Source organism: Grampus griseus (genome assembly GCF_964374135.1).
Source record: "Grampus griseus genome assembly, chromosome: 1".
Lineage (NCBI taxonomy): Eukaryota > Metazoa > Chordata > Mammalia > Artiodactyla > Delphinidae > Grampus > Grampus griseus.
Genome location: NC_139017.1, coordinates 155,073,704 through 155,097,462, shown reverse-complemented (window position 1 = coordinate 155,097,462; position 23,759 = coordinate 155,073,704). Strand labels below are relative to the sequence as shown.

At 39.9% G+C, this 23,759-nt stretch overlaps 1 protein-coding gene across 2 annotated transcripts in view; it reads right to left on the bottom strand.

Moving 5' to 3' along the window:
- The window catches only part of KIAA0319L (KIAA0319 like), a 109,531-nt gene that overhangs the window by 53,720 nt on the left and 32,052 nt on the right, over positions 1 to 23,759 (bottom strand). For both annotated transcript variants that reach the window (XM_082667619.1, XM_082667620.1), the window contains exon 3: positions 16,439 to 16,953. In XM_082667619.1, the coding sequence (XP_082523745.1) occupies positions 16,439 to 16,953 (515 nt within the window). The remainder of the gene's footprint in view (positions 1 to 16,438; positions 16,954 to 23,759) is intronic.

Here is a 23,759-nt window from a genome sequence, read left to right as displayed (position 1 = left end):
CTATAAGAAAGCCACCTTAAATATAAAGACACAAATAGGTTAAAGGTAAAAGGATGGGAAAAGATATATCTTGCTAATACTAACCAAAGAAAGCCTGACTGGCTATATTAATATCAGACAAAACAGATTTCAGAGCAAATAATACTACCAGAGAAAAAGAGGATAAATTTTATCACGATAAAGGGGTTAGTTCATCAAGAAGACAAAACAATCCTAAACATTTATACATCAAATAATAGAACTTCAAAGTACATGAAGCAAAAGCTAATCTAACACTAAGGAGAAACATATATCTACAAATATAGTGTGGTATTTCATCACCTCTCTAAATAACTGATAGAAATTAATAGAAAATAAGCATATAGAAGATCTGAACAACACTAACCAATTTGATCTAATTGACATTTATATAACACTTGCCCAACAATAATAGGATACATATTCTTTTCAAGTACACTTGGAACATTCACAAAGATAGACCATATTCTCAGCATTGAAACAGGTCTCAATAAATTTAAAAGGATTCAAGTCATACAATGTTCACTGGCTACAATGGCATTAAATTTCCAATCAATAATACATCTGGAAAATCCCCCAAAACATTTGGAAACTACATAATATACTTCTAAATAATCCAAAAGTCAAAGAAGTAGTCAAAAGGGAAATTTAGAAGTATTTTGATCTGAATAAACTGTAAACACAATATCAAAATCTGTAGGATGTGGCTAAAACTATACTTAGAGGGAAATTTATAGCACTAAAATACCCATGTTAGAAAAGAAGCAAGTCTCAAATCAGCAACCTCAGATTACACCTTAAGAAACTAGAAAAGAGCAAATGAAATCCAAATTAAACAGCAGAAATGAAACAATAAAAATTAGACAGAAATCAATAAAATAGAAAAGCAACAGAGAAAAAGAAATGAAACCAAAGATTGTCTTTGAGAAAACCTAGCCAGTCTGTTCAGAAGGAGGGAGAGAATCCATTTCTTAGCCTTTTCCAGTTTCTACAGGCCATGTACTCTTCTTGGCTAATGGTCCCCTTCCTCCATCTTCTAAGCAAGCAATGTTACATCTCTCTGTGTCCTTCCATAATAGTTACATCTTCCTAAGATACAATAAGTAATTGTATTGCTATACACTAGCAACAAACAGAAACTGAATTTTTTAAAATATCAATTATAATAGTATCAAAAATGAAATACTTAGGGATAATTCTGACAAAAGATGCGTAAAATCTGTACCCTGAAACACACTGCTGAGAGAAGTTAAAGATGACTTAAACAAATGGAAAGATATACTGTGTTCATGGATCAGTAGACAGACTCACTATTATTATAAGGCTATGAATTCTCCCCAGATTGATCTACAGCCTTAACATAACCCCAATCAAAATCCCAGAAAGCTTTTTAAAAAGAAATTGACAAGATGATTCTAAAATGTATACGGAAATATAAAGGACTTAGAAGAGCCAAAACAATTCTGATAACAAAGAACAAAAACTGTAAGATTTACATGATCTGATTTAAAGACTTATTTTACAAAGCTATAGCTAACAAGACAGTGTGGTATTGATGTCAATATAGACAAATAAATCAGTGGAACCAAAGAGTGTCCAGAAATAGATTCATAAACATATGGTTAACTGGTTTTCAATAAAAGTGACAAGCAATTCACTTGCTTGAAAATGGATGGTAAAAATACGGTGCTAGCACAATTTGATACTCATATGCCAAAAAACAAAACAAAACCCTCCCATCCACAGCTCTCTCTGTGCACAAAAAAAATTCTAGACCTTAATTTAAAACCTAAAACTATAAAAGCTTTAGAAAACTTAGGAGAACTCTTTCTTAGATACAATATCAAAAGCATGATCCATAAAAAGAAATTGATACACTGGACATCATCAAAATTAATATCTGCTCCTCAAAAGACACTGCTTACAAAATGTCCATTGACAGATGAATGCATAAAGAAGATGTATACAATGGAATACTACTCAGCCATAAAAAGAACAAAATCATGCCATTTGTAGCAACATGGATACAACTAGAGATTATCATACTTAAGTGAAGCAAGTCAGAAAGAGAAAGACAAACACCAAATGCTATCACTTACATGTGGAACCTAAAATATGGCAAAAATGAACCTATCTATAAAACAGAAACAGACTCACAGACATAGAGATCAGACTTGTGGTTGCCAAGAGGAAGGCACGGAGGGAGAGGGATGAACTGGGAGTTTGAGGTTGGCGATGCAAACTATTACATTTAGAATGGATAAACAAGGTTCTACTGTATAGCACAGGAAGCTATATCCAGTCTCCTGGGATAAACCATACTGGAAAAGAATATTAAAAAAAGAATGTATCTATCTATCTATCTATCTATATCTATACATAGATAGATAGATAGATATGTATAACTGAGTCACTTTGCTGTAAAGCAGAGATTGGCACAACATTGTAAATCAACTATATTTCAATTTAAAAATCAATTAAAAAAAAGACACTGCTTACAGAATGAAAAGCAAGTCACAGACTGAGAGAGAATATTTGTAAATCCCTTATCTGATAAATGACTTACATGCAAAATATATGTGTGTGTGTATATATATATATATATATATATATATATATATGAAAACAGCCCAATTTTTTTTAATGGGGGAAAACATGAACACTTTACCAAAAACATATGGATGGCAAATAAGCACATGAAAAGATGTTCAACATCATTAGTATTTAGGGAAATGCAAATCAAAACCATAATGAGAATATGGGGATATATGTATACATATAGCTGATTCACTTTGTTATACAGCAGGGACTAACACAAAACCGTAAAGCAATTATACTCCAATAAAGATGTTAAAAAATAAATAAATAAAATAAAATGAAATAAAATAAAATGGCACTATAGAAATACCACAAGGGAATAATGAAAGAAGCATTAAAGTACTAAAATGCAAAGCTTAAAAAAAAAAAAAGAGATACTATTACACACCTATTACAATATCTAAAATGAGAAAGACTCACCATACCAAGTGATGGTGAGAATGCAGAGCAACTGGAACTTTCATACATTACTAATGGGAATGTAAAATGGTACAACTATTTGGGAAACAGTTTGGCAATTTCTTAAAATATTAAATATAGACCTATAAGACCCAGCTATTCCACTCCCAGGTATTTGACCAAGAGAAATTTAAACATATGTACAAACAAAGACCACACAAATGTTCACAGCAGCTTAAAAAATCTGGAAACAACCCAAATGTCCATCAACAGGTGAACGGATAAACAAACTATGACATGTCCATACAATGGAACACTATTCAGTAATTAAAAGAACCAACTACTGACACATACTACAACAAGGATGAACATCAAGACATTATGCTAAGTGAAAGAAGCCAGACACAAAAGACTACATGTTGCATGGTTCCATTCACATGAAAAGTCCAGAAAAGACAAAATTTACAGAGACAGCAGATTAGGGGATACCTGGGGTTGGGGGAGGGAGTAGGAATGGCACAAGGGAAGTTTTGGGCAAATGAGCACCAGGGAAGTTTTGGGGGTTATGGAAATGTTAACTAACTGGTTGTGGTTATGATATACAACTCTATACATTCACTAAAGTCACTGAATTGCACACTTAAAAGGAATGGGTTTTATGGTATGTAAATTATACCTCAATAAAATTGTTAAAAAGAAGAGTACATAGGGCTTCCCTGGTGGCGCAGTGGTTAAGAATCCGCCTGCCAATGCAGGGGACATGGGTTCGAGCCCTGGTCTGGGAAGATCCCACATGCCGCAGAGCAACTAAGCCCGTGTGCCACAACTACTAAGCCTGCGCTCTGAAGCCTGTGAGCCACAACTACTGAGCCCGTGTTCCACAACTACTGAGCCCGCGTGCCACAACTACTGAGCCCACGTGCCACAACTACCGAAGCCTGCACACCTAGAGCCCATGCTCTGCAACAAGAGAAGCCACCACAATGAGAAGCCCGCGCACCACAATGAAGAGTAGCCCGCGCTCGCTGCAACTAGAGGAAGCCTGTGCGCAGCAACAAAGACCCAAAGCAGCCAAAAGTAAATAAATAAAATAAATTTCTAAAAAAAAAAGAGTACGTAATGTAAATATGATTCTGTTTATTTAAAAATCCTAGAAAAAAAAGGAAAAAAAAAGAAAAAAAGGAAAAAATAAAAAATAAAATAAAAACCCTAGAAAATCTATAATAACCTAAAGCAGATCAGTGGTTGCCTAGGCATAAGGGAGGGAATGGGAAAGACATTACAAAGGGACAGGAGAAAATTTGGGGGGTAATGATATGTTCATTATCTTTCTTGTGGTGATGGTTTTATGGGTATATACATATGTCAAAAATAATCAAATTGTACACTTTAACATATACAGTTTAGGGAATTCTCTAGTGGTCCAGTGGTTAGGACTCTGTGCTTCCACTGCAGGAGGCACAGGTTTGATCCCTGGTCAGGGAACTAAGATCCGACAAGCTGCACAGTGTGGCCGATAAATAAACAAATAAACCATTTAAAAAAAAAAAAAAAAGGGGCTTCCCTGGTGGCACAGTGGTTGAGAGTCCGCCTGTCGATGCAGGGGACACAGGTTCGTGCCCCGGTGCGGGAAGATCCCACATGCCACGGAGCGGCTGGGCCCGTGAGCCATGGTCGTTGAGCCTGCGCGTCCGGAGCCTGTGCTCCGCAACGGGAGAGGCCACAACAGTGAGAGACCCGCGTACCGATAAAAAAAAAAAAAAAAAAAGTATGGTATCCACAGAAGACCAAACATTCCATTCAGTGTAGCTGGAGTGGAAAGTAGAAAGGAGTAACAAAAGAGCCATTCATGCAGCCAAAAATGTATTGTTAATGGCTGCACTATGTCACCTTCCCCTTATTAGATAGACTGCTTCCACTTTTTAATTAAATAAATACCAGCTCACCATTGTAAGTGAAGCTCCTTCTTTATTAAGGAATTACTGCTTTAGAATAAATTCTCAGAAGTAGACACATAGGAATATTTTTAAGTAAGGCAGGCAGATTTTTATTTTTAAAGAAACAGTTTATTATTATTATTTAGTTATTTTTAAAGAAATAGGAAAAGGAGATATAGAGCAAACTATTTTACTTTAGAAACTATGAAGTAATACTGAAAATTTTCAGAAATGGTATAGGCTCAGGGAGACTTGGGTGGAACTTCCTTGGGACAATTTTTTCTGGCACTTGACAGAAATCATAAAAACTAATCCAATTGTGAACAAACCATAAGTCATAAATCATGCCCCAGATGGATACACCTGTTTTTTCTTCAAGGAAGCTTTATTCAGAATGATGAAAGGTTTCTATTCACATTCTTTTTCTCCATCTCTTCATTTCTCTCTCCCTCTTTCTCCCTCTTCCTCCTCTCTCCTTCTTCACCGCCTCCACTCTGGGGCTACCCTCTCCAAATATGGCAAGCCAGCCCCAGTGATTAATACCATAATTCAAAATGACAAAAAATATCCTCCATCATGAGCTATTCTGTTTTGAGTAGGAGCCTGCAGGGCACACACAGGATGTTCATGCTTATCCAGGCAGTATCACCACAGACCAGGTAGGAGCCCTCCTTGGTAAGACACATGCTACACTAGTGCCTACTTAATATTAAAAAATGACTCACAAAATTTCAGCTTTCAACATATTTTTATTTGAGACACAAAGGTATTAAAATAAAACAAGGGACTTTCCTGGTGGTGCAGTGGTTAAAAATCCACCTGCCAATGCAGGGAACACAGGTTTGATCCCTGGTCCAGGAAGATCCCACATGCCCATGCACCACAACTACTGAGCCTGCGCTCTAGAGCCCGTGAGCCACAACTACTGAAGCCCTCACACCCTAGAGCCTGCGCACCACAACTACTGAGCCCACGCGCTGCAACTACTGAAGCCCGCGCGCCTCTAGGGCCCGTGTGCCGCAACTACTGAGCCCGCGTGCTGCAACTACTGAAGCCCAAACACCTAGAGTCCGTGCTCTGCAACAGGAGAAGCCACCACAATAAGAAACCCGCGCACTGCAATGAAGAGTAGCCCCCACTCGCTGCAACTAGAGAAAGCCTGCATGTGGCAATGAAGACTCAATGCAGCCAAAAACAAAACAAAACTATTATGGTCACTAACAAAAATCCTACTAGAGGAAAGACAGTATCTTTCTGCGGTAGCAAAGCCAGTGGAGCTGAATGATACATCCCAACCCAATTCTCAGTAACATCCCAACCCATATTCTCAGAATATGGCAGGGTTTATCTTTGTAATAGTTAGTTACAAAGTTATGTCTTCTCAGAATCTCCTTGAGAAACTAAGACCGCCCATGAAAGGAGAAAGGGGGAGGGATGACAGGAGTGTTAAATAAGATATGGCTGGTTTTGAGACTGTTTTTCCTGTGGCTCAAGTCCTGCCAATTAGCAAGGAACTGTTAATGGATCCACAACAAAACCCTCTTCACTTCATAACTTAACTTACAAAGTAGTCAACAAACACATTTTCAAATTCATTTCACACAGTAAAAAAACCAGATAATCACATCAACAAAAGACAAAAACCACATGATCATCTCAATAGATGCAGAAAAAGCATTTGATAAAATTCAACATCCATTCATGATAAAAACTCCTACCAAAGTGAATATAAAGGGAACATATCTCAACATAGTAAAAGCCACTTAAGACAAACCCACAGCCAACATAATACTAAACAGTAAAAAGCTGAAAGCCTTCCCACTAAATTCTGGAACAAGACAAGTATGCCCACTCTCATCACTCTATTCAAATAGTATTGGAAGTCCTAGCCACAGCAATCAGACAAGAAAAAGAAATAACACATATCCAAATTGGTAGGGAAGAGGTAAAATTGTTATTATATGCAGGTGACATGATACTCTATATAGAAAACCTAAAGACTCCACACAAAAACTATTAGAGGGGCTTCCCTGGTGGCGCAGTGGTGGAGAGTCAGCCTGCTGAGGCAGGGGACATGGGTTCATGCCCCGGTCCGGGAAGATCCCTCATGCCGCGGAGTGGCTGGGCCCGTGAGCCATGGCCACTGAGCCTGTGCGTCCGGAGACTGTGCTCCGCAACGGGAGAGGCCACAACAGTGAGAGGCCCGCGTACCACCAAAAAAAAAAAAAAAAAAAAAAAACTATTAGAACTGATAAATGAATTCAGCAAGGTAGCAGGACACCAGATTAATATACAGAAACCTGTTGCATTTCTTTACACTAACAATGATATTATCAGAAAGAGAAAGTTTTAAAAATCCCATTTAAAATCACATCATGTGAAGACCAGATACTATAAAACTCTTAGAGGAAAACATAGGCAGAACACTCTCTGACATAAATTGCAGCAAGATCTTTTTGATCCACCTCCTAGAGTAATGGAAATAAAAATAAAAATAAACAAATGGGACCTAATGAAACTTAAAAGCTTTTGTATAGCAAAGGAAACCATAAACAAAGCGAAAAGACAACCCACAGAATGGGAGAAAATATTTGCAAATGAAGTGAACAACAAGGGATTAATCTCCAAAATATACAAACAGCTCATGCAGCTCAATATCAAAAAAACCAAACAACCCAATCAAAAAATGGGCAGAAGACCTAAATAGACACTTCTCCAAAGAAGACAAACAGATGGCCAACAGGCATATGAAAAGATGCTCCACATAGCTAATTATTAGAGAAATGCAAATCAAAACTACAATGAGGTATCACCTCACACCAGTCAGAATGGCCATCATCAAAAACTCTAAAATAATAAACGCTGGAGAGGGTGTGGAGAAAAGGGAACCCTCCTCCACTGTTGGTGGGGGGATGTAAATTGGTGCAGCCACTACAGACAGCAGTATGGAGGTTCCTTAAAAAACTAAAAATAGAACTACCATATGATCCAGCAATCCCACTCCTGGGCAGATATCTGGAGAAAACCATAATTCAAAAAGATATATGTACGCCAGTGTTCACTGCAGCACTATTTACAACAGCCAGGACATGGAAGCAACCTAAATGTCCATCGATAGATGAATGGATAAAGAAGATGTGGTACATATATACAATGGAATATTACTCGGCCATTTGCAGCAACGTGGATGGACCCAGAGATTGTCATACTGAGTGAAATAAGTCAGACACAGACAAATATCGTATGATGTCGTTTATATGTGGAATCTAAAAAAAAGGGTACGAATGAACTTACTTAGAATACAGAAGTAAAGTCATGGATATAGAAAACAGACTTATGGTTACCAGGGGATGGGGAGGGGGATAAACTGGGAGACTGGGACTGACATATATACAACTTCTTATAATAAACTATAATGGAAAAGAATTTTTTTTTTTTTTTTTTTTTGCGATACGTGGGCCTCTCACTGTTGCGGCCTCTCCCGTTGCGGAGCACAGGCTCCGGACGCGCAGACTCAGCAGCCATGGCTCACGGGCCCAGCCACTCCGCAGCATGTGGGATCTTCCCAGACCGTGGCATGAACCCACGTCCCCTGCATCGGCAGGCGGACTCTCAACCACTGCACCACCAGGGAAACCCCGGAAAAGAATTTTAAAAAGAATGTAGATACATTTATTTATACATATATATGTATAGATATATACATTTATACATAACCACCTCACTTTGCTGTACACCTGAAACTAACATGATAAATCAACTGTACTTCAATAAAAAAAAAAAACCAGATAATCAGATAAAAGAGCCAGAAGATTTAGAAGATTAGAGGAGAAAGAGTGCAGGTATAGTGAGAAAAAAATAAGGAAAAAGTATTATGGTTCAGGCACTAATACTTCCGAAAAAGGAAAAGTACAATAGCAGGGATTTTTGCATACCCACGCACAACAAGGAAACCGGCTGCCCAGTTTTTCTCTTGATGCAACAAGCCACTCATGTAACATCAGAATGGCGGGGGTTGGGGGGCGTTGAGGGGGCACTTAGTGAATATATGCACACAGTACAGGAAGGGTCTAGGTCAGTGAGGGATGAGAAAGCCACAAAACTTGTCCAGGCCAGAGGGCTGGAAGGGGGTCTGGGGCTGAAAAATTTTTGGTGTCTGCTGCTCAGATAACTGAGAATGAGAATCTGGAGAAAACTAGGTCCTGAGAGATTCCAAATTTGTCAGGAAGTAATAGCCAGAAGAATAAATGAACCCTTGGTAAAAATTTCACAAGTCTAAAGGATTAAAGGGAAGATTTTAAAACAAAAACCAAAAGAAAGCAACCAAGCAAAAACCTTAAAAAACAAACCAAAACAAAACAAAAATATGGATGAAGGGAAACAGAACTGCTTGGGTTTCTGTCCTTGGTTATGCAAGGCTCTTCTCTGTTGCTGCCCACACCCCACGCCTCTACCTTGGGATAAGAGCTAAGTAAGTTCCAACCTTCTGTAAAGTCAGCATAAGAGTTTTCCTTGGGGATAAAAGGCAGCAGAGAGGTGTCCAAGAGCTTGGCTCACTTATCCTTCTCAGTCATCTGTTCTACAGAAAGCCACCGGCTTGCAGGGGTTGAAATGCTGTAATATTGACTAGAAACGGGGAAATGGTGCCGGTAGAGAAAGGAGCACCTCAGCCTTTCTGAAGTCAAACCTTACATGTGGGGATACCTAATTGGACCTTCATTCCCTGGGCTCAAAGAGAACACTCCTCCTTTCACAAAGCAGGACTGGCAGCAATTAATAACCAGTGGCTCAACTCCTCGTACTGTAAATGTGCCAGTACCCAATTAACAAGCCTTCATGCCCCTCCCGCCAACAATTCAGAGGTTCATGATCCAGAAAGGATGAAGTACTTCAACCAAGCAGTACAAGCCTCTCCTTCTCTAAGTTGAGAAAGGGGAATAAATTGATGACATTCCTTTCCACTTCTGAAATTGCTGAAGGTCCACAATACCTACTCTTGAATGCAATATATATATGTTTTCAAAAGAATGAAAAATGCTACTGACAACCCCATGCGTTTGCAACTCTGCAAGCATTTCAGGCAAGACAAGAGTAATATATGATACAATTTCTTCCTCCTTTGGATGCAGACTTGCTTGACCTACCTTAGTGAAAACAGTACAAACTAAAATTTTAGTACAAATTATTGCTGCTAGTCAGTCATCCCTAATTAGAAGATCTGCAGTACATACATTTCTCTTACTCTCCCTAATGTATTGAGCAGAAGTTTGAACTCCAAGTCCTCTCCTAAAAGAAATGCCTGGCAATTAACTATTCTGAATGTACAAGAAGTTCCTACCACCCTTCCAGAGCTATCCATGGCCTTCAGCATGAGAATCAAGCTCCTAAGCATGGCATATAAGGTCAAATGTAACTTGTCTGGATCTGAAGACTTCACTTTGCCCCATTTTTCAGCAATGCTTGCAGTTCCCAACATGTGATGCGAAATGCCTATGTGCGACACTGCACAAAGCGCACTCCCACTCCTAGGGCTTCAAAGTTCAAGTTCAATATTCCTCCCCCCATGTCCACCCACTCTCCATGTTAGACCATAAAGCCTGAGACCCTGTTCACTAGCAGCAATTTATTGCCACTGCCTATGACTGGTGAACAACAAGAAAAAGAACTCCCCAGCCAACACAACTTCAGGATCCTCCCTCCAGCATATACCTGAATTTCGTAAGGCCTAAGTTTGAGTTTTTATCATTTTCCAGAAGACCGTCAGGCCTAAATCTACAAAAGTTCTAATTTTACTGGTCCAATTTTATTGATCATCATTATCCTGTGGTGTGCTAGAGCCAGGTCATATGCCGACTGTGTTCATCTCTGCCAACTCTGTGTTCAGTGACTTCATGTTGGTAGCTTGAAATTGGTCACGGTGGTAGCATTTACACCATGAAAACTGGCAAAGTCTACAACTCAGGGCTTGACTTTGTTTTCTGGGGGAAAACCCAGTTGTGAATCATTTACCACACCACACTGTTAACCCTACAATGATCTATATACTTCCTCTCCTTTAAAACCCAACCTCCTTTTCTTCCAAATATTCAGTTCCAAACATTCAGTTCATTTCATGTTTTGTTCCCTATACCTCATGCAGGAGAGGGTACATAAATTTTCAGGATCTGGTGGAAAATGAAAATGTGGGCTTCCATGTTCAAAAATTAAGAATTTCAAGATAACGAGAGCAGAGCATTAAATCAAGAACAAGGCCTTTCTAAGTGTGGGGACTGCACAGGTCACATGCCCATAAAGTGATCCCTGATCTCCTACTCTTTTTGTCTTTTTTTTTTTTTTGGCCGTACCACATGGCACATGGGATCTTAGTTCCCCGAGCAGGGATCAAACCCAAGCCCCATGCATTGGAAGCTCGGAGTCTTAACCACTGGACTACCGGGGAAGTTCCTGACCTCCAATTTTTTTTTTTAAACATTCACAGAATATTTTTAAATTAATTTATCTATTTTTTATATTTATTTTTGGCTGTGTTGGGTCTTCGTTTCTGTGCGAGGGCTTTCTCCAGTTGCGGCGAGCAGGGGCCACTCTTCATTGCGGTGCACGGGCCTCTCACTGTCGTGGCCTCTCCCGTTGCGGAGCACAGGCTCCAGATGCGCAGGCTCAGTAGTTGTGGTTCATGGGCCTAGCTGCTCTGTGGCATGTGGGATCTTCCCAGACCAGGGCACGAACCCGCGTCCCCTACACTGGCAGGCGGATTCTTAACCACTGCGCCACCAGGGAAGCCCTGACCTCCTATTCTTAAGTGTAAGCCTGCCCTCCCCTGAGGATACTGTTTCCCATCTATCTCTGCAATAGGATGGCTACTTATTCTCCCACACTTTAGGATTAAAGGTAGGTTGCTATTTTATTTGCTCCCCTTCTCAATGCCTTTGCAAATCATTACTCTTCTATCTTCTTTGTAAAAACCTCTTCTCCTTTGCTATCTTGCTGCACAATACTTCAACTCTCATCATAGCTGTCATCTCTCAACTTACTCATTACTCCTCCTACTTTACTGATGGCTTTGACATCTGGATCTCAAAATTCCTCTTCACTGCAAGTCTTGCCTCAAGAGTAAGCCGATTAAGACTACAGACTCCGGATAGAATCAGACTGCTGGGTTCAAGTCTTGTTGCTACCACATATAGCTATGTTGCCATGTTCCTTAACCTTTCTTTTCCTGAGTTTTCCTCATTTATAAAATAAAGATGGTAATAGTAATTCACAGGATTTGTTGCATAGATTAAAAGGGTTGATTCGTGTACAGGGTTCGAAATAGTACCTGACATAGTACTAAGTACATAGTACTTACTAATAGTAGTAAGTACTCAGTAAACATTAGCTACTACTGCTGTCATCATTATCAACATCCTTATTAAAGTCTATCTCAATGTCTACATGGATAACTCATTCAACATGTTCTATGAGTTCCTTGTCACCAATAAATTTCTTCTCTGCTCTACCCCAGCAACTCTCTTCCATAGCTTCACCCTAGATCCTCTAATCACCATATCTTCTCCACCTCCAGAATATTAAATTCAAATATCTCACTCTCTGATGACTACCTTCTGTCCTTCCAGCACATTTACCTGTCCCCCTATATCTGCTTCCCATCATCGAACCTCTGAATGCCAGACTCCTCTACTGAATCTCCTTCAGCCCCTCCTATTTTTGTCTCTTTTCCTTTCTTCTTACATCTCTCTTTCATCCACTCTCTTGACAACAACCTCAGTCTCAACGCCCCAATTTCCTTCTATACAAAATTGGCAAAGTTCTAATCTTGGATGAATCAAACTATCAGGCTTTTCTTGACAGGGTTGCTGAGAGCTACTGAGGAGAATCATACAACTATAATTATAAACTCATGGTCTCCACCTTCAATGACACCCAGCAATCTTTCTATTTCCTTACCTTGTTTACAATCTCCTACCCCTCACAATGGCCATTTCAGGCCTTTACCACTCTCTCCAGACCTCTCATTTTCCTGCTTACTACCCACCTAACCCCACTCCACCTACCTCTGCTTCTACTTTCAATAAATGATCTATCCCACCTCAGAAAAAACAAGAATGAGATTAGAACTACCACAATTTCCTCCTATCAAACCTAAAAGTCCACCTTAGCCGCATCTATATCCACCCATCTCTTCCTTCCTATCACAATGAAGGAGATGTCTCTCCTCCTGCTTAAGGCTAATCTTCTGCTCTGGATTCTTTTTTGTTTTTTAATAAATTTATTTATTTATTTATTTTTGGCTGCATTGGGTCTTCATTGCTGTGCACAGGCTTTCTGTGTGTGTGCGTGTGTCAGGCACTGCCTTTTTAAAAACTTTTTATTTTGCAAAGTTGCAAACATAGTATAGAGTTCCTAAATACTCTTCACCTTGTTTCTCCTAAGGTTAACATCTTACATATATATTGAAGCCAGAAAATTAACATTCATATAGTACTGTTAACTAATCACCTTATTTGAATATTGCCTGTTTTCAGTGGAAAAAGTCTTTTTTCTTGTCCATGACTCATCCAGCATCCAACACTGCATTTAGTTGTATCTCCTTTGTTCCCTCCAGTCTATGACAGTTCTGTCTTTCTTTTTCATGATTTTGACATATTTGAAGACTACTAGTTTTGTAGAAGGTCCTTCCATTTGGGTTTTTTTTTTTAACATCTTTATTGGAGTATAATTACTTTACAATGGTGTGTCAGTTTCTGTTTTATAACAAAGTAAATCAGCTATACATACACATATATCCCCATATCTCCTCCCTCTTGTGTCTCCCTCCCACCCTCCCTATCCCACCCCTCTAGTTGGTCACACCGCGCTGATCTCCCCATGCTATGTGGCTGCTTCCCACTATCCACTTTACATTTGGTAGTATATATAAGTCCCTGCCACTCTCTCACTTCGTCTCACCTTACCCTTCCCCCTCCCCGTGTCCTCAAGTTCATTCTCTACGTCTGAGTCTTTACTCCTGTTGCACGGACTTTTTCTCTAGTTGCGGTGAGAGGGGGCTACTCTTCGTTGTGGTGTGGGGGCTTCTCCTTGTGGTGGCTTCTCTTGTTGCGGAGCACAGGCTCTAGGCACGCCAGCTTCAGTAGTTGTGGCTCGCGGGCTCTAGAGCACAGGCTCAGTAACTGTGGCACTCGGGATTAGCTACTCCACGGCACGTGGGATCTCTCGGATCAGGGATCGAACCCATGTCCACTGCATTGGCAGGCGGATTCTCAACCACTGCGCCACCAGGGAAGCCCTGTGCTCTGGATTCTAACCCACCTGCCTTATAAGGAATGGTTCTCAAAGTGTGGTTCCCAGACTAGCAGCATCAGCACTCTAGGAACTTGTTACAAATGCAAATTCTCAGGCCCCACTCTAAACCTACTGAATCAGAAACTTTGGAGCTTGGGCCCAGCAATCTGTTTTGAACGAGGCCTCCAAGTGATTCTGACACTTGTTGAAGTTTGAGAACCTCAGCTCTGAGGGAGTATTTATCATTTATCCCCTTTCGCGTATCTTCAACTGCCTTCTTTAGTGAGACGGTTCCCTTGTCTGAAGAGCCTCCTACTTGATTGCTCCATGTACATTCTTGCACTTCTCCAGTCTACTCACCACACAAAACATATCTGATCATTTCATTCCCTGCTTAAGATAAACTAATACTTTAAGAAGGCCTCAAGGTTCTGCACACCTCTGAAGCCTGTTCTTTCTCCACTAGCTCTCCTTCTCTGTCTGCCAAGCAAGACCAGTCTCTCCCAACTTCCTGATCTTCCAATTTTCTAGGGCACCTAACCAACTTTGAAATTGTTATTCCTTCTGCCTGAATTACTCTTTGCCTGTTTCTTTTCCGAATTCCTACTTCTACTTTAAGTCTCAGCTTAAGCTTTCCTTACTTAGGGTGGCCTAACTTTACCCCTCAGTCTCAATTAGGTCTCTGTTAGATGCTCTTAGAGCACTCCACTTACCCTCTCATAATGTGCATCAAGCTTATAATTATTTACCATAAACGTCATGTCTATTTTCCTGGTCAGAGGGTAAGCTCCATTAGCGCAGGAATCATGATCTTATTTCCTATAATATTCCTAGTGCCTTGCTTTTAGTACAGGACCTTGCAGATAGTAAATGTGTAACCAAGCCTTTGCATACACTGGATCTCCCTCCAGAATGTTTTTTATTACCTTTAAACCCCTAGTGAAATCCTCCACATGCTTCAAGAAATAAGTTAAGCATCTCAGTGAAGTCTTCCCTGTACATACACATCACCTGCCTGCTCAGGAGGATCACGTCTTCTTTTGTGCTCCTACTGCTCGTAAATCAACTAATGTAATAATTATACACTATCATAAATACCCATCTTCATGCCTGAGTCTCCACTAGACTGTAAACTCCCTGAGGGCACAGATCATGTCTTGTTTACCTTTATCTCTCTAGCGCTTCGAAAAGTACCTGACATTTATAATAAATGTCCATAAATGTTTATGGGCATGTTGAACCTAACACTGTATCTCTAATATTGCACTGAAAGGTTTTTCCTTAATATTAAATCTGGGTTCCAATTCTAACTTTGTTATTCATTAGCTGTATGATCAAATTGTTTAACCTCTTTGGGCCTCAGTTTCCTCACTAGTAAAACGGGGCTAATAATACATACTTGGAAATATTGCTATGAGAATTAAACAAAATGACATAATATAACGATTAGCACACACAGTGCCTAGCATGCAGTAGCCTCCCTAGTATGGCTTCAACTTGATAGAGACAGCTAGGACAAAACAAATACAAAAATAAGTCACAGCAATCAAGGGAGAACGAGCACAGAGTGAGTCATTCCTTTTAATCATTCGCCCAGGAAGATCAACAATGAAGAAACATAATAAGCAGAATAAACTCTACCGGTGGTATCTCCCTTGGCATACAAAGCTTGGTAAGAATTCACCCGAGACCTCTTGGCTAATGGCCACATCCAGCTCCCCAGCCCGGCAGGTCAGGTCTTCATCTGCAATACCAGGCATGGTTACTTCAGAGTGGAATAGAAACTACCTCCTAAGGAATGTGTTTACAGGAGGGAGATGGGGGAGGAGGAGGAGAACTTGACTGCAACTACATCAATCAAGTGTTCTGCAATCTGGCAGAAAACACTGCAGAACTGTTGGTGGAGACTAACGCCCACACAACTGCACTCACCTGTAGCCAAGAGCCAGCTGAGATGAGATAATGAGCAGCTTTCTGCTTTTACCAAAACAGTGGTCAGACTTGCACGGAAAGAACGTCTCTGAGGTCAAATTACCTTGAACATCTGGGCAGCAGCACCTACTAAGATGACGCCAAGCAGCTTTATACCTACACTCCTCAGCCTAGGAGCACCGCCCACAAGCACCAGCTTCATAGCTCATGTATGTGCCAAATGTAAAAGCAGATTAAACCGCTTCTTTGCTCCTTATTCACAATACGCTTACCTCTGCAGAGCTAGTGGTATTCAGATCACCTCGCTCATTCATTTTAGAAGGCTGTGTCACTGTAGCTACTTCTTCACTGGGGCTCTCTCTCTTCCGAAGCTTCCTGATGAAGCTCTGCTGGTCACTGGAAGATAAAGTAGGTCTGGGTGGAGTTCTGGGTGGGCTCTGCCTCCTCCAAGATACCCTGCTCCAAGCTAGCCCCAGAATATGTGGTACATCATCTTCAGGTAGAAAGTCCAGGTCATCTGCAGTTTGGAATTTTTTTAAAAACACCAGCACAGAATTGGAAGAGTCTGTCCTAAAAGCCTGGCAGCTCTGGGGCCTGCTGCAGTCTGCCTGAATGCACATCCCTTCTAACCACCAAAAGGCATGACAGGCGGAGTCCTGGCAGCAGGCAGCCCAACATGTCTGCAGAGAGGGGGTTCCTTCAAGAAGCCAGAGGTGATTTTCTCCCCCAGATCTCAGGCCAACTCCAAACTGTGTCTTCGCCTGCTGGCACCTGCTCTCCTTGGCATCTAAAAACAAAGAATGAAAACATTTAAAAATGAAATAAAAACAGAGACTACAGCTCTGTAAAGAGTCCTGAATTCTAACATTTGAGGCTGTTTTGAAGATTGGTTTTTAAGAGGGTGGGAAAGCTGTCTAGTAAGTGGAATAAAAGACACAAAAGAGAGAGTTTTTTGGCTCAGGATATTTTAGCTTGTAGAAGTACTGCTCCACATTCATCACTGGCTCCCCTTCTCAATGAGTCCCTTGCATGTAGACCTTTTAAACAGAACTCCAGTTCTTGAAACAGAAAAAACAAAACAAAAGAGCTCTTCTGATGGAAGTGTACTGAAGGATGGGGGCAGAGTCCCACCACTTGACCTCACATTCACCTCCAAGGCATTTCTCAGGGACAGTATGAAGATTATGGGACCAGAAGAGCAGCCAGCTGAAGAAGATGGAGTACTCTGCCCACTGAACTGGCAGCAACACAAACTGAGTACTCTTGATCTACTGCAGGATTCAGGTTCATCCATTCTCTAATCAATGGTTTACCAAAGTCAGGTGGTTTTGCATATCACAGCATCAACCAGAGCAGTAGTCAGTCAAGCTTACCAAAAATTTTAATCATGAGAGGTACTCTGCTAGAATGAACTTCTAAGTTCTAAGCCGTGTCATAATAAGAAATATTGGAGGCTAACACAACATTGTAAAGCAACCATAGTCCAATAAAAATTAATTAAAAAAAAGAAAAAGAATAAAGGAATAGAAGTACAACAGTGACGTACTGTGGTTAACCTAGATAACATGATCCAAAATTCCGGCTAACGTCGCTTACAAATAAACTTTTGAGCCATTGAATGTTTTCAGGCATGGTATTAATTTTCCTGAAATATCACCTCATTTCTGTTTTCTTAGATGAAATAAAGTCAAAGCGTGTTATGAATTAAAGTTTTTATACAGAGTTCATTTTAAGTTATATAGGTGTCTGTAACCAACTATGGTCAGGGTTATACAAAGCCAGAACCAGGATGAGGCAAGAGAGATGCCTCAGGCACACTCTTAGAGTGCTCACTCTTAGAGTCATGAAGTACTCACTCTTAGAGTCATGTAAGTGCAGGGCTGGTCTACCCTCACCTTTTTTTTTTTTTTTTAATATTTATTTATTTGGTTACGTTGGGTCTTAGTTGCAGCATGCGAACTCTTAGCTGCTGCATGTGGGATCTAGTTCCCTGACCAGGGATCGAACCCCGGCCCCCTGCATTGGGAGTGCAGAGTCTTAGCCAGTGGACCACCAGGGAAGTCCCAGCTTACCCCCATCTCGAGAGTGAGTGTTTCCTGAAATTTCATACCCTAGGTACCTCTTTCTTCACCCTAGCCCTAGCCCTGGGGTTATAACATAAAAATTTATTGTAGAATTACATATAGAAAATATGTAGTAGAATCAAACCACTGAATAGATGGATAGTCATGTCTGCATGTACACATAACTGAAAAAGGGCTATGACTGACTAAAGCAACAACTGGATAATCTGCCAAAGCCATCGTGACTCCCAGGAAACAATTACTAAATGTGGACACCAGTCAACTGAGAGATAAGAGAAAAACAGGCAGCCTTCTGGATTATGGAGTCAAGCACTATGGAAGCCAATCTGCCACTGTTCTTTCTTTCTTTCTTTTTTAAAATTTATTTATTTTTGGCTGCGTTGGGTCTTCATTGCTGCACGCAGGCTTTCTCTAGTCGCGGCGAGCGGGGGCTACTCCTTGCAGTGTGCGTGCTTCTCATTGCGGTGGCTCCTCTTGTTGTAGAGCAAGGGCTCTAGGTGCGTGGGCTTCAGTAGTTGTGGCATGTGGGCTCAGTAGCTGTGCTCGCAGGCTCTAGAGCACAGGCTCAGTAGTTGTGGTGCACAGGCTCAGCTGCTCTGTGGCATGTGGGATCTTCCCAGACCAGGGATCGAACCCGTGTCCCCTGCATTGGCAGGCGGATTCTTAACCACTGTGCCACCAGGGAAGTCCCTGCCATTGCTCTTTAAACAAAAAGAGAGAAACATGGGCACCAACCTAACATCAGACAAGACAATTTAGAGGCCAGAAAAAAACAGAACTTACTTAAGAAAAGATGAATAAATAGAAACTATGAAAAAAATGAAGTTACCAAGAGCTATGGAAATGCTCCTCATTTCCTCATCCACTTTCCTAAGCAATAACCAATGGTATGAATCTTGGTAACAGCTGAGTGTACAGAGTTTGTTGAAATCAGTAAATTGTTACATCAGTAACTACTTTCAGTTACCTTTATATCAACTTTCCATCATTCTTCTCAGAAAGTCTCTCATATTTAATATAGTGAAAAGGTCCACAAAGATGAAAATAGCTTGCAGTTTTCTATAAGCCACTATTTTATTTAAATTTTTTTAATGTACTGTAACCTCCACTTCTGCCCTTGAAGGAGAAATTGCCATAGGACTTGCTTTTCTACCATGAGAAACTAGAAAACTAGACAAAATATATGAAACAATTGTTTTTGGACACTGAACAACATGTGGTCTGGGGCTGTGATCCCAGAGAGAAAGGAAATAAACAAGGGTGAGCCCTAGGACCACCTTGGCTTTCCGTTTACAGGATAGGCATGCTGCAGACTGTGTAACAGGAAGAACCCAAGCAGAGTAGCGTGGTCTTGCTGAGTTGAGGAAACAGAGTTCAGGGTGACTATGATAGCTAGAGACTACCGGAAAGGAGGAAGCTACACAGAGAAAGACCTCCAGACAGCTGGACAGTGGTTCCCTGGTATAATACTAATTTACACCAAGTGTAGGTTAAAACTGCATGAAAGTTTAGAAAGTATTTTGAACTAAATGAAACTGAAAACAGAACATGTTAAAATTAGTGGGATGCAGTTAAAGCAACGTTTAGAGGGACATTTATAGCTTTAAATGCTTATTTTGGAAAAGAAGAAAAGTCTAAAATCAATGATCTAGAAAGACACATAGGGAGAATGCCATGTGATGACAGAAACGGAGATTGAAATGATACAGCTGCATGGCAAGGAAAGTCAAGGACTGACAGTGATCACCAGAAGCTAGGAAGAGTCAAAGAAGGATTCTACTCAGAGTCTCAGAAGGAACCAACCCTGCCAACACCTTGATTTTGGACTTCTAGCATCCAGAACTATTGGTCTAAGCAGTGTTCTCTGCCCTTGCATGGAAGAATACTTCAGAAGACAGATGGCTCCAAGACTACCAAGAGCCTGGATCTAGGGATCCTTGACCTTTGGGGATGAGGCTATGGCCTCTACCCAGATTGAATGAAGATACCTGGATGCCATTCAATGGACATGTACAGAGATACGATGTTGGAAATCTATAGGAATCTGTTGTTATGGGGCTTTTCTCTCTTTCAAACCAAAATTAATAGCCCAACTGGAGCAAGGGGCAGAGCCCTGGATGGAAGTGTGAGAAGTTCCACCAGGTACCTGTGCAGTCCAGGTGTACTGATTCGAAACAAAGATGTCAGCCCTAAAGCAAAATACTTCTGAACTGTCTGCTCTGAAAGGGCAAACAAAAAGTGTCATAGTTGATATAGGCCTGAAGTGGGAGGACAGAAGCTCCATAGAGAAGTAGTACTATAATGTAGGAAAGTCTTCAAATTCCTCCTTTATTAGACACCAGAGATATCATACTGCTAAGAAATCCCATAAACATAAACAATGTTTGATAGCCATTATGAGCAGCTCATTTCTTTTAATCATCATAAAATTCACATAAGAAAACAACTTTATAGATGTACTGAATGTGGGAAATTCTTCAAGAAGCACTCAACAATTATTAATCATTAGAGAATTCATTCTAGAGAAAAACCCTATAAATGCAATGCATGTGGAAAAGCTTTCAGAAAGAACTCTATCCTTTTAGGTCATCAGAGAATTCAGACCAGTCAGAAATCCTTACAAATGTAAAGACTGTGAGAAAGTCTTTGCTCAGAAGGTAGCCCTTACTCATCATGAGAGAATATATAGTGGACAAAGGCCTTTTGTATGTAATGAATGTGGGAAAGCTTTCAGGGATAACGCAACTGTGTTGGAACATAAGAAAATCCATACTGATGAGAAACCATACTGGTATGATGAATGCAGAAAAGGCTTTAGGAAGAGCTCAACTCTTATTACTCATCAAAGATGCATACAGGAGAGAAACCCTATAGCTGTAGTAAATGTGGAAAATCTTTCAGGTATACATCCTTTGCTGGACATCAGAAGACTCATAGTGGAAATAAACCCTACTGATGTAATGACTGTGGGAAAGCCCATATGAAGAGCTAGCTCAGTTTTTATTGGACATCAGAGAAGCCATACCAAAGAAAAGTCTTGTAAACAAAATTAATATAGGAAGACTTTTCCCCAAAGTTCAGCCCTTAAACAACATAAGATAATTCATAGCAAAGAAAGAGCCATGAAATGTAGTTATTGTGGTAAATCACATAGAAGTAGTTTATTCCTTCTGAGCATCAAAGAGAAGACATTCAATAAATTATACATCTAACAAAAATATTCTGTATACCTCTATCCTGGAGAACTTCCCACTTGTGAGGACTTCATTATAGTAATAGTTTGTACTGTAAAATATTTGAAGAACCTAAATGTCTATCAATATAGAAATAGTTACTACAGAATACTATACAGCAAGTGAAAAGAATTAGGTAGAGTCTGTATACAGCCAAAGAAATATCCCCATGATACTTTGTTAAGTTAAAAAAGCAAGTTGCAGAAAATTTATATATTATGGTCTTATTTATATTCTTTAAAATGAAGCTTTTTTGTTTGTAGATATATGCATTCAAAAAGATCTGGAAAAATAAAGGCCAAACTTTAACAGGAAAAAAAACAATGATCTTGTGCTTTCATCATAAAAGACAGAAAAAAAAAAGAGTAAAATATATCCAAGATAAGCAGAGAAAGGTAAAGATAAGCGTAACCACTGAAACAGAAAACAAACAAAAAACAACAGAGAAAAATCAATGAAACCAAAATCTGGTTGTTTTTGAAAGGTCAATAAAACTGATAAAGCTCCAGTCAGACTGATGACAGAAAAAAAGAGAAAAGTTACAAATTGACAATATCAGGAATGAAAGAAGGGTTATCATTACTGATTTATTAAACCAGGGGAGCCAACTATGGCCCAAGGGCCAACTCCAGCTGCTGCCTATTATAGTAAATAAAGTTTCACTGGAACATAGTCACATTCATTTATTTATGTATTACCTATGGCTGCTTCTGTTCTAATGGCAGAGTTAAGTACCTGCAATAGAGTTATCTTAAGACCAGTAAAGCCTAAAATATTTACTATCTGGCCCTTTAAGAAAGTTTGCCAACCCCTGGTGTAAGAGAATATACTTTTGTTTGACTTACTATTTACTACTGAGTAGAGCCTAAATTTAGATGTTAACTTATAGAAGAGATAAGTTCCAAATGACTTTGATTTTTATAGAGATGCAAATTATTTCTGTCTGGTGTGAAAGATAACCTCAAAGCTTTAACTAATAAGGAGCCCTTACTTCCCATCTAGCTATTATCCTTATCTCCTTACTCATTCATCCATTCAAAAAAAAATTTTTTTTAGCTTTTTTTTGGCCGCACAGAGCAGCATGTGGGATCTTAGTTCCCTGACCAGGGATTGAACCCGAGCCCCCTGCAGTGGAAGTGCGGACCCTTAACCACTGGACCGCCAGGGAAATCCCCAACAAATATTATTGAGCATCTGTTCCATGCTAGGTATCTCTTTGATGGAGCTTATAATTTAGATGGGGGAGACAGTGATTAAACAGACATAATAAACATAGAACTACAAACTAATGGAGTGCTATGAAGGAAAGAAATTCAGTCTTTACAGAATAAAGGTAGCTAACTTTGGAACTTATTTATCAGATACATTATCATATATGTGACATGATATCAAACATAGTTACTGTACATTGTTTGATGAAAAATATTGGAAATAACTTACACATCCCTCAACAGAGAACTGGTTAAACAAACTAAGGAAGATTTATGCAGTTGCTGGGATGAATAAGGCCACTCTCTATAGTCCTGATATGAAATGATGTCCAGGAAACATTAAAACATTATGTGGAAAAAGAAAGGTGCATAGCAGTGTGTACAGTATGCTACAATTTGTGTGTGGGGAAAAAAGAATACAATTTGTGTGTGTGTGTGTGTGTGTGTGTGTATGCATAGACTATTTTTGGAAGAATATTCAAGAAACTGGCATGGTTGCCTTTAGGAGGGGAAACTAGGTAGATGAGAGACTTGTTTGTTCACTAAATACCCTTTTATACCTTTTGAATTTGTACAATGTATATGTATTATATCTGGAAAAATAAATTTTAAAAATATTAAAATTTTCAATGGTTTCACTCCCTTGAATGAATCAAAATCCTTAACATAACCTAAAAAGATCTTGTATGATCTGGACCCTGCCTACCTTTCTAGCCCCACCTTATATCATGCTCTCCCTCCTTCATCATGTTCCACCACCAGACTTCATTCATTCTTCAAATGGACCACGCTCCCTCTCCTAACTGGGCTTTGTGCATGCTGCCCCCGCTATTTGGAATTTTCTTGCCTCCTTTCCTTAACCAGTTAACTCCTCATAGGAGGTTGCAGTTCAACCATCATTTCCTCAGAGAAGAAATGTTAAGACAGGTCTTAACTCCGTGCTAAGACAGGTCTCTCTAGTACACCCTTTGGGTCCTGTTGCCTCTCTCCTTCAAAGTAATCATAGCACTTATAAAGTTACATGTATTTGTGTGATCATCTGTTCAATGTCCTTCCCCCACAGCT